The following is a 12,653-nucleotide window of genomic DNA, read 5'->3' as shown; positions in this document are numbered from 1 at the left end:
TATATATATATATATATGGTATATGAATATGTTATACCTTGTTCTTTTTAGGCTGCTAAAAAGATGAAAAAATGCACGGGAATAACATGTTATAATTAACTTCAAAGTAGAAAGTCACTTATTATGAATAGATTTTGGTCTTAAATTACCCTTCATTCAGCTCAATGACTTTCTGACCGCACGAACGTTTTGAAAAACGAATATGGAATTATTATTATTATTATTATGTATGAGTGTGGATGGTATAATTGTCTTACCCTAAGAAATGGGGTATATGAATCTCAATAGTCCACAAATAGTGTGTGTAAAGATTTATACATATACATTATCTCATTCATCATTTATTTGGATTATTTTTTCTGAAAAGTCAAGTATGATTAAATATCGACAGTAAATAATACAATAACAGTGTATAAAACTCATATACTATATACCGAATACATATGTCTTTTTCTCCTAAAATAATGCATCTTAAATATACATTGCATGATGCATGGTATATTTATTAATAGTAATATAAGATGGTCAAAGTTTTGATTATAGGGACTGTATAATATATTATACTTGGGACAATAATTTTCTCACATAATCTGATTAATGATTTGGCAAAAGGACTTCGTGAATGATAAATATTATTATTTAATAATACAAGAGTTTAATAGAATTTACCAAATATTAAATATTTGACCGAAACAAATATTTCATAATACTCTTTCCTAATAACTCCTAAAAAGGTAATAAAAGAAACTTTTTGCAACCATTCTAGTTTGACTTTTAGAAAATTTACTTGACTAGTATAATTTTTATAGAGGTGGTATATATTATACATCATTTATGGATTGATTGATTTTTTTAAAAGTGAAGTTAAATTATAACTACAAAGCACAAGTTAGTTTTAATTGTATTGAAAATAAATAAGGATTAAAGTTTAACACCACTAAGTCAGGATCAACATGACACACAGGTGCGCCTAGCCTTGGCACATGACCGATGCGCATGGCCGATGCGAATGGCCTTGGCACACCACTAACCGAGGAAGGTGTTTGTGAAGGATCTTGGCCAGGAAATACAAATGCGCAGAAAGGGTAAACTACAACCTCAAAATGAAGACTCTGATACCATATTACTATTTGTTATGGAAATAAACCTCATTCTTATTGATTTCAATTATCTTGGATGTATAAGTATTTATACAAGATGAAATGGTTTCCCAACTTTTCTCGTTTTCCAAGTCACCATCCTAAAATAGAATATTAACTACTATATGCGTAACAATTTTAACCAACTTTTCCCTAGGAATCATTGTAAGACATCCCAGAAATTAAGCACATGCCATTTATGTAATACAATGTTCAAAGATGCTAAACAACTTCTAATGCGCTAAATGCTTTTTAGCGCCAAATGCTCAGACCAATGTGCCAAGTGTTCGAGCCAATAGTGCCTTCGTCTTATGCGTCTCGGTCAGGACTTCCTGCATCATAGTCATGCATCATGCATTTCGGTCATGTGCCATACGCCAACTTTGGCCAGTTAGCATGCGCCTCGGTCATGCGCCCAGGCCAAACGCATGTGTGTCATGTTGATCCTGATTTAATGGCCGATATTAAACTTCGATCCTTGTCCATCTTCAATAAATTGAAATCGTGTAAGTCGTCCACAATTTCCTTTTCAATTTTTTTGTTCTATTACAATAGGTGCAATGTATGGTTTACATAGTCAAATTAGGAAAATAAAATGAATGTACTTTGTAGGGTAGATTGATTGTAATTATTGTACATAAATAGACACTAATAATTAAGGATTTTTAAGGAACAATTGAATTATATTCAAATAGGTTAGGACGTATATACAGATTATATCAATATGCTTCTAAGATATTACGTAGTTTTTGATTTTCTTTCATTTTAGAAAATTTATGTGATAATATATCATAATAAACATTTTTAAAGTATATTCATCCCTTTAAATGTAGCCATTTGATGATATAAAATAAAAAAATAAATGGATTAATTATGTAATGTTAATATAACATATACTATTGATAAAACTATATATATGACATCATCCTTGTGAACAAACAAAACTTGATCTCAAATTATTAATAATAATAATGCTCCATTTCAGCACCTAAAATAATATCCTGAATCTCTTATGCTTATAAGTTATATAACACAAGATCATGCATAATGTTGCAATTGCTCTAGCAAATATTTTTATTGATCCCATGCATTCCTTCATTCTCATTTCCATAGCCATATCCACCTTTTCTTGATAATTGATGAAATTGTCAATAATTACTTCTTCTTCTTCTTCTTCTAGCAAATGGGGTGGTGGATATTCATCTAAATCATTGTTTTCCCATTCTTCAATATCCATACCAAATTCAACATTGTTTACACCCGCCATTGCCAAAGCTTCTAAAGAAACCAACATCATTAATAATATTAATGTTGTTTACTAAACACAAATTACTATTGTTTCAAAACAACAAAAAACAAACAAACTCTTGTTTATGTATGTGGTTGTGTGCATTAGAAACTATATATATAGATGAGAACCCTATGAATTTAATTTTTGTCCTAAGTATATATTTCACGTGGAAGTATATAAAAATCATAGTCAAAGAGGCACAATAAACTTGTGATCATCATAGTCAGAATATATTTTTCTTAACCCCTCAGAATTGAATATGAAAATGAATCACATGACTAATGATGTCATGTTAAGAACAAAGTTGGTGATGGATGATTGAGGCAGTGATGTAAATTGTAATTGTAAACTAAAAATTCATGTCTTCATTTTCTTTTGTCTCAAGAAGAGGTCAAATCTTTTAAGCAAGGTCTCAGGTTTGAGTCTTGTAGATGAAAAATATCTGTTGGGAGAGTTAGACCCACATATATGTGGATGTTCCTGACTCGGAAATAAATAAAAAAGAGGTCAAATATTAGTTAAGGTAGACACGTTTGATTATTGTAATGAATCACATTATTAGTAGGACGAAATATTTGCATAAACATATAGCATTAAGTGCAATACATATGTTAGATTTTTTTGTTGAAGGTGACATAATTTCGAACTTTATTGAATATGTAAAATATACCCAATTTTTTTTGTGAATATGTAAAATAGGTCCTATTCTTTTTGTAAACATATAGCATCTAGGATATTTTTGTGAACATGTAAAATATCCTACCATGAAAAAATAGGTAATTTAAGTGTTGGTTCTTGGTTTGATTGTCAGATTCATATATATGTAAAAAAAAACTATTAGAAAAAAATATATATATATTAATTACTCATTTAATTTTGACCATTCAAATAAGATTTAATAATCTATATTATCTATTCTATTTTCTCACAATAACAATTATTTTAACGTGGGTCTTATAAATATATGATAACATTACTAATAAAGTACCAACACTTAAATAACAAAGGTTTTTGGAAGAGAATTGAGAGAAAATAACAAGGTTTCAAAGTCATGTAAGTGAAGCCTTTTATTCCTATGATGTAAAATCAAATAAAAGCATGATGTTATAATCATTTAAGAAAAGATGGGTATATAATAATGTAACTCAAAATTCCTGTAAAAAAAATATAAAAACTATAGCTCAATTCAATAACTAACATCAATACACATTTTATTAAGGTCCAAAAATTAATTATGGACATTTAACTTCATAATTGTCTACGTTAATCATTAATTTTTCAATCAATGATTAGAATTATGTTTTATTCTTCAAACTTACACTCTATAAGATATCTGTGCATCAGCGATGCACGGGGCAATATTTCTTTGTTGCAAGATTAATAACACATATTACATGTACATTTATATGGTTAAGAAACATATGTTACTTGTGCATTCGTATTGTTAAGAACACACGTGTGACCCGTGCATTCGCATGACTAAAAACACACAAGTTACTTTTACATACGCATTACTAAGAAAACACATGTTACTCATGCATTTGTATAGTTAAAACATACATGTTACTTATACATTCACATTATTAAGAACACACGTCTTACCTGTGTATTTGCATATTCAATCACGTAAGATAAAGAAATGACAATTTTTAATTTGAATTTTCTAATGGAAATAACAAAGTGAAAGTCTGAAACATGATACCATATTATTTTTATTAAAATAAATATTTTAAAATTTATAGAAAATGAAATGATTTTTTCAAATTTAAATACGATTTTGTTTAATGAAAAAATGGAAATCCAATCATTATACTAAATGAATTTTAAATACTAAATGGGAAGGTACATAGTAATAACATGTGACATGAATGAGTTTTTTTTTTTAATTTTTTATTAACTTAGAATATTTTAAGATGGAAAAATGTAAGGAGAACGTGACATGTGGCATAAAGGGAAAACATGTGAGGAGGATGTGACATGTGACATGAAGGAAAAACATATGAGGAGGATGTGACATGTGGCATGAAAGGAAAACATGTGAGGAGGATATGACATGTGACATGAATGAGTTTTTTTTATTATATTGTTAATAAATATCAAACCAACTCAAATTTGAGGAAGACCTATTCATTTTATTAAACAATAAAATCATACTTGAAAATTAAGACTAACATTATTAAACTCATGGGCAACTCTTATAAGAATTATAAGGACAAGTAAAAATTTATTTTTCGGAAATCAAATTAATATACGTGAAAATTTATATGAACTAAAGTTGTTATTCACTCTTTATGTTAGGATATAAAAATAATTTTTGTCATAGAAGATGCTCAAACTCCACTATTAATAAATGAAATCTTGCAAAATTCATTTTTCTTTATTTACAAATAAAATTTTCATACATATAGATCAAACCTAAAGAATTCAATCTTCTACTAAACTAAATATTAGAGATCAACAACAAAATGTTGGTTTAGTGGTGTAAGACTTTACTAGATCCTAAGGTTGAATGTTCGATTTCTAGGAGCAACACTTATTGGGAAGAGCAACTACGAACTCCGAAAGTGATTAGTTACTTAACCAAAGAAGTAAAAGAGCACCCTCAATAGCAATGTTGGAAAAACTGGTTCGTGCCGGCCGGTTCAACTAGTAAACCGATCTCAATACCAGTATGGTACAATAGTTATATCAGTCATACAATCATACTGACCGGTTTTCAATTGAACCGTACCAGTCATATCGGTCGGTTTTATTTAAAATTAATTTTTAATGAAATAAATTTTATTTTTTATTTTTTATTGATTTTTCAACCTTAATATTAATATATTATATACGTATATCTAATTTCATCATCGGTATGCAATTTAATTAGTAAACTATCAATTAAACCGTTATACTACTATATTAGTACTCTAACCGATTTGAAAGTACAATATCAATAACACTGAGCTTCACAGTACCAAAGAAAACTAAATAGTAGATTGTTGGTTATATACTAGCTTTTGTAGATAATAGAAAAAAGTTGAAGCCGTTTTGGAAGCAACAAAAAATTGCACGGATATTGTGGAACTCCACAACAGACAATAGCAACGCGTCCATAATCACTTTTTCAATTAATTAATTTTTCTTACTCTTAATTTTTTTAAAAAGCCGTTCTTCTTCATTTTCCTCTTCTTTTCTTTCCCTTACAATTTTTCATTACACAAACCCTAGCGAAATAGAATAACTGCCATTGAATATTGAACAAGTGTTGTAACTCGCTGAGTTGAATCGGATATAAGATCTGAGTTTCGTTTCAACGAGTTTTGAACCGGTTATGGGTGCTGCGGGCTCTAAGCTCGAGAAAGCTCTTGGTGATCAATTTCCTGAAGGAGAACGTTATTTTGGTTTTGAGAATTTCGGCAATACTTGTTATTGCAATAGCGTTTTGCAGGTTCAATTTAATTCCAATTTTATCGTTGATTTTGGAATTTTGTTTTGATTGATATGAACGAGATTTGTTTGTTGAATTTCTGTTTTATTTGTATTGCATCAAATGTATCTGGTTTATTTATCACGTTGATGTTTCTTTCTGGCTTGACTCGGATTAATCAGAATTCAATGTGATTTCCGATTATCTAGATTCAGAAATCAGAATTGTTTTTGGTCCGGAAAATCTGTGTCGCGAAGTCGCATTGGATCTAAACTAATCTGGTTTGAGCCGGGAAGATCACATTTAAAGAGGGCAAAGCTCAGTTAGTGCCTATTTTCGACATATGCAATACTCGAATCTGAGACCTTGCTTAAGGTGACTGAAGCTCCTTGCCACATGGACCAACCTACATTGGTAAAATGTAACTGCTTTATTTGAATGTCTGGTCAGCAAATGGAAAAACTAGTAATTTTCAGTTCAACCGAATCAGGAATATTAATGTATAATCACGGGGCATTCAAAATACTTGGAGTCTTAGACAGGTGTTAGTCTAACCCATAGTTACCTGGTACGGTGGTTCGTTAATTTTTACATTAATTTTATGAGACCTTTGTTATAACAAACCAATGCAATGAATTCAGCATGCAATGCGTAGGTAAATGAAAGAATTATGTAACTATGGTGTAACGTCATATAGAGTACTCTAAATCCTGCATAAATGGTGTTTGGATACTGAAAGTTTGTCAAGTTGTATACCAGTTTTGGTACCTTCTAACTAACCATTTTTATGGCTCTTATCTATTAAATTACCCTTTTCTACCTCTTTGGCTCTTTGCAGGCACTATACTTCTGCGTTCCATTTCGTGAACAGTTGCTAGAGTATTATGGAAGCAACAAAAGTATAGCTGATACAGAGGAAAATCTTTTGACTTGCTTAGCTGACTTATTTTCGCAGGTAATGAGACTATAGTTCGGAATATGCTTAGTGTTTCATTCATGAGGTCTCTTAAACGTTTGATTGACTCAAGCATGATTTACCATTAGAGATTTTGTATTGTCTTCACTGATTGTAGCAAAGGTACATGTGTTGGTGTTACTTGCATGAAGGATGAAGCCAATGAGGTGAGGGCATGATCCACCATATTAATGACTGAAAAACTACTCATGGACCAATTGATTACGGTTTTTATCCTGGAAATATATATAAAAGAAAACTGTAAGGACGTGAGAATGTTTATGAAATATGATACAAGGTTGCCCCTCTGACCATCCAAAAATAGAATACTCAATACTCAATAGTGTAGTTTGCAAGTTTTTTCGTGGGAAAAAGACTTGTAGTCCTTTAGACCCTGTTATCATGCCTCCAATTGTCACCATCTCTAATACCCATTCCTTTGTTTGTTATTCTACTTAAGAAATCAACTGTAATATTAAAAAGGACGAGACAAAGGGTTACCATGTACCCTTCTTTGGTATAATCAAGTTTTGTTCATTGCTGCTGGCCACCATCAAAATTTCACTGAGTTAACACCCATAACCCGTTCTGTCTATCTACTATAAAAAGCCACATTATTGGTCTTCTCAATAGTAAAATAAAATAGCCGCCCAGTGCGCGAAGCTCCCATATGTTCTTATTAGTAAAGAATACTGTGTGGTTTATTGCATTATCTAACGGAGTGTATCATCATGACTACCTACTTATAGTTCATAAAACTCTTTTCCTTAGTTAACATTTCATTTTCTTCCTTCCCTTCAAAATTTGAGGGAGGCGATTGCATACTTAACAGTTGTCTAGATCTATTGTGAACCATGCTTGAAATTAGCTTTGACAAAATACTTTCAAGTATTTGCAGTGTGCTTTTTATAAGTTCTCAATGCCTATGCTTTGTATACTTCTCCCTTTTGCTTTTTTCCCTTGAGATTACAAACACTTGCTGATATGGTTGTGTCTGTCTGAATCTTCATTGTTGTATGCTTAAGTGTATATGGCATTTACCTTGTGAAATTGCTTCAAGGTATTGTGGTTTTTGAAAGTATCTATAATTTGTTACATCTTTAACGCTTTGACCAATTTCTTGCCTCAAGTGTCCATTCTATGATACTTACCTGCTCATTTTTTTACTTTCATGGTTTTGTGATTAACATATATTATTTCTTTTGGTTTAGATAAGTTCCCAGAAGAAAAAAACAGGTGTCATTGCTCCCAAACGATTTGTACAGAGGTTGAGAAAACAGAATGAACTCTTCCGTAGCTATATGCACCAGGTATGTGTTTATACTGTCAGGAATGAGCACTGAAATTGTTTTCTCTCTAAAAATATATAACTTTCTTTTGACCGTCAAAGGCAGAATATTGGTTATGTTTATTTGTTTTTCCGTGTATGTCGAATGATGATACGCATACATGCATTTTTTGGGTATGTCCTTTGCTTTGTTGCCTCTGTAGAAACAAAAAGGATCATGGCAAAAATTAAAAATACATGAAAACCTCTAAACAAGTATTGGGATATAAAGACCATTCTTTGGATGTTTGCGTGTGCTTTAGCCTAGGTTATCGATGCCAGTGGGATTGCATACCAGTTTCTGCCTTATTGGGAGGGAAAGCTGATCGCATCTCATATTTCCATTGCACCTGTCGCAGCCGCGATCGTGGCCAGGATTGTGGGTCATCACATTGGGATCACGGTGGGATGGAGACAAGGCGTTGCAGAAGAAGTAGCTGTTTAAAACTCGAAAAACCTTGATTTTTCTTTTGCATCTTGTTCGACCCTTCTTTGCCATCATCTCCTGCCCTCATCACCAGCGATGACACTGTCTTCTTCACGGTGACGGTGGTGCTGTCTTCTATAATAGCAGTACTGTCTTCTCTCCGGATTCCCTCTTTTGTTTTTGTTTCTGAAACAATGGACTAATCCTAGACCCAGTAGATATAAAACATTCCAGGGACCTGACCTAAGCCCAGTGTAAAAAAACATCTTTTTCTTAAAGAGAAAAAACATCTTTTTTAAGAGTAAAAAACATCTTTAAAAGCCTTAATAATATATAATAAAATAGATATAAGAAAAAACCATGATAAATGGAATACCTAAAAATAATAATAAGTTATTTTAGAGATTCAAACAATTATTAGCTAATAAAATTATCGTTATTATTCATTAATAATTAATATATAAAAACCAATGTTCTTTTTTATTATATAAAGACATACATTATGAGCTACTTAGTACATTTGAGAGGCCTTAGACTTAGTTGACTTATATATGTCACTGATTTGAGTTTATGCCTTATCTCTTTAATTTTATGCATCTTTCTGTCTTTTAGCATTTATATGTATTACTATAAGTTTTGCTTCCTAAACATCTCTATCCCGGCCATCCTGCTATTCCGTTTTTGAGGTCGGACGAGGATGCTCTGGGATTGACTACTTAGGCTTTAACCAATAGACAAATGGTGATTGGTTTGTGAGGAAACAATCGGGTAACTCACCTGTGGATGTTCATCTAGAACTTTTTTTAATGTGAGTTTGAATGATGACAATCTGTTAAGTTTAAACATGGTTGTAATCTCAATTTGTTTAATGTGAGTTTGAATGATGACAATTTGTTAAGTTTAAACATGGTTGTATATCTCAAATTGTTTAATGTTAGTTTGAACAATGATAATTTGTTAACTTTAAACATGGTTTTATATCTCAATTTGTTTACTAGACATCTCGTTCTGATCATAGTTACTGCACAAGTGCATGTGCACGCCATTCCTTATTTATCAAATGCATTGCTAATTATGTTTGTCTGTTAGACTCAATGTACTGTTGGTTGCATGACCTCTTATTAATCTAGGTTTCTGTTTATTTATTTATTTTAAACCGACACTGTCATTGTGAATCTTCTCGATTTTGATAGGATGCCCATGAATTCTTGAACTTTTTGTTAAATGAACTTGTCGACATTCTGGAGAAAGAGGACCAGGCTGCAAAAAATGATGAGGAGACATCACCACCTTCTGAAAAAGTAGCAAATGGGCCTAAGAATTGTCTAGCTAACGGTGCTAAAAAGGAGCCTTTAGTTACATGGGTGCACAAAAACTTTCAGGTGACTTGATCCGTCAATTTAATGCTCTCATTTTAGCATATTGCTTCCAGCAAAAAATGCTATGAGTGTTGCTTCCATTCCACATCGATTACAAAAAAATAAGTTTTTTTTAATTTTCTTTTAGGAATCTCATTATTGTAAATTGCCTTTTCAGGGAATACTCACCAACGAGACAAGATGCTTGCAATGTGAAACAGTGACAGCTAGGGATGAAACATTTTTTGACTTGAGCCTTGATATTGAACAAAACAGTTCAATTACAAGCTGTTTGAAAAACTTCAGTTCAACTGAGACGTTGAATGCCGAAGACAAATTTTTTTGTGACAAGTGTTGCAGGTATATAGCTTTTACTCCTTGGAACAACTTTCAATTTTATAATTACCTGCATAGTACTTCTGTGGTGCCAGCTGTTACTTGGCTTCACAACTACTACTGTTGAGAAGGTAAAGGACTGGTTCAACCGTTTCGAATTGTGTAGCTGAGCTATTCTACTGTTAAACTATTTGTTTACTGTTCTATGCCTTTGTTTTTCATCTCCGTTTACTGGTCTGATAGCCAAGATGCAAATTTTCTCTTGATGTTATTAGTTTGCAAGAAGCTCAGAAGAGGATGAAGATAAAGAAACCGCCTCACATCTTGGTCATCCACCTTAAGCGTTTTAAGTACATTGAGCAGCTGGGACGCTACAAGAAGCTCTCCTACCGAGTTGTCTTCCCCCTCGAGCTGAAGTTGAGTGATACCGTTGAAGAAGCAGACATCGAGTATTCCTTATTTGCAGTAGTTGTCCATGTCGGGAGTGGACCCAACCATGGGCACTATGTCAGCCTCGTGAAAAGCCATAACCACTGGCTATTTTTTGACGACGAAAACGTGGAGATGATTGACGAGTCTGCTATTCAAACATTCTTTGGGTCATCACAAGAATACTCCAGTAATACAGACCATGGTTACATTTTGTTCTATGAGAGCATTAGCAACAAGAACTAGACAGATAAGCCTTACAACCTTCTTTTTTAGGTAACTTGGATCATTTGAACTTATCCTTCATAATTGTTTTGTGGTTATTATTTAATTATTTTCTTTCTTTTAACAATTTTGCCTTATTCAATCTGTTCAAATTGTTATACATCATCATTGAGAGGATTCAGGTTGTGAAAATTTAGGACTTAGGTGGTTGACATGTATAGTGGATAGTTGAAAAACTGCACTTTCCACCCTTATTACCACAATAAGAGAAGATAGAGCAGTAAATATATATGCTGTGACAATTACACTGAGAATGTGTTCACAGCCATCAAATGTTCAATCAATATTAGAACCTAACATGACTTTTTATTTTATGAGGTTAACTCATTGTAGTATCTTCTACATTCTGATTTAGTAGAACTTGATGTGGTTTTAACTGATTAATAATAGAGTTTAAAATCTGTGCACTGACAGTGTAAAGTTTTTTACACTCTTAGCACATCATTCACTATTGATTTGTTATACTATCAATGTATACATATTAAATCCTTAATAATAAGTACAAGTTAGATAATAATTATTAACTTATGTAAAAGCTAGAAGTGTACTCCTTGTGTCAAACATGCCCCATACCCCAAATTCGTTTCATGGGTTGCCATGAAATTTTGTTTTCAAAGGTTAAACATTCAAAAAAGATTTCGGATTATTGGAACAAAAATAGATTCTATTATCATTTGATGGTTTAAAAAAGGATTACAAATTAAAAAAACTGCACCGTATATGATGTGATTGGATAAAAATTTATCCCCTTTTCAATCAATTTAATTATCCTATTATGTCAGGGAGGCATTGATTTAATAGTGAAAGATGCACTAGATTCTCAAATATTGAACTAAGTTAAAGATTAATGTATAATTAGTGGGAGTTACAATTGTTGAAAGAGAGTCATACACTTTAAAAAGAATTAGTATACCAATTTTTTATAATTTTCAATTCAATACTTATAGTAAAAATCAGGTATGTATATCATACATTGAATACAAAATCAATCATAATATGTTATTTGGTAGCAATCCATAAATTAAGCTTGAAATTTGTTTCCTAAGCAACTCATAATATTTGGTATTTGGTATTAAACAATTTCAAATTTCAAAGATTTAAATTGATTCCTTATTCATTTTATTGATCCCATCTTCTTTAAATGGTTCTTTCCATCCATATCATTACTTTTCCTTATAATATAAGAGAATTTGTAAGCATCTGTCATTTTTCTTTCCATTCAAGTTCTTTTCCCTTAAACTTTCATTCTCATTTTTATGCTGAATACTCTTTCATAACCTCATTCATATACGTTTTTCTTATTCTCATACTTCAAGCTTTGATTTTTCACAACATTATATGGTTTTCCTATATGTCAATGAGGTTTTGTAAAGCTACCTAACATTAAAAAAAAATTATTAATCATTTTTGAATTTGAGGTTCCCTTGTTTATGTGTACCCGATTCTATACGTTAGTCATTTTATGTCATTAGAAGACTTCTTTTATAAGGAATATGATAGATACATAGTAAGTAGGCTAAATTGAGAAATCATGTACCTATGATGATTTAACCTATTCTTTAATTGTTTATGATGAAGGATGTAGCATGCATGAGCCAAATGTTATTTAGTGAATAATTGACCTCTATTCTATCCTAAAACTCCATAACTGTTTATTAAATCATATACCAAATGATATTATTAAAATATAATGA

General features: G+C 31.5%; 1 protein-coding gene across 2 annotated transcripts; it reads left to right on the top strand.

Moving 5' to 3' along the window:
- Window positions 5,639–11,059, top strand: LOC109326134 (ubiquitin carboxyl-terminal hydrolase 4-like). Of its 2 annotated transcripts, XM_019558801.1 has the most exons (6): window positions 5,639–5,863; window positions 6,681–6,797; window positions 8,009–8,107; window positions 9,745–9,933; window positions 10,088–10,269; window positions 10,521–11,059. In XM_019558801.1, exons 1-6 carry the CDS (start codon window positions 5,747–5,749, stop codon window positions 10,918–10,920), a joined length of 1,104 nt encoding a protein of 367 aa, XP_019414346.1. In that variant the 5' UTR covers window positions 5,639–5,746; the 3' UTR covers window positions 10,921–11,059. The 2 variants fall into 2 exon arrangements, with proteins under 2 accessions (XP_019414346.1, XP_019414347.1); XM_019558802.1 differs by lacking the exons at window positions 5,639–5,863; window positions 6,681–6,797 and adding an exon at window positions 6,825–6,964.

Source organism: Lupinus angustifolius, chromosome LG14, assembly GCF_001865875.1.
Source record: "Lupinus angustifolius cultivar Tanjil chromosome LG14, LupAngTanjil_v1.0, whole genome shotgun sequence".
Taxonomy (NCBI): Eukaryota; Viridiplantae; Streptophyta; class Magnoliopsida; order Fabales; family Fabaceae; genus Lupinus; species Lupinus angustifolius.
Note: the sequence above shows the minus strand (reverse complement) of the source record. Positions and strands in the feature narration are given on the sequence as shown.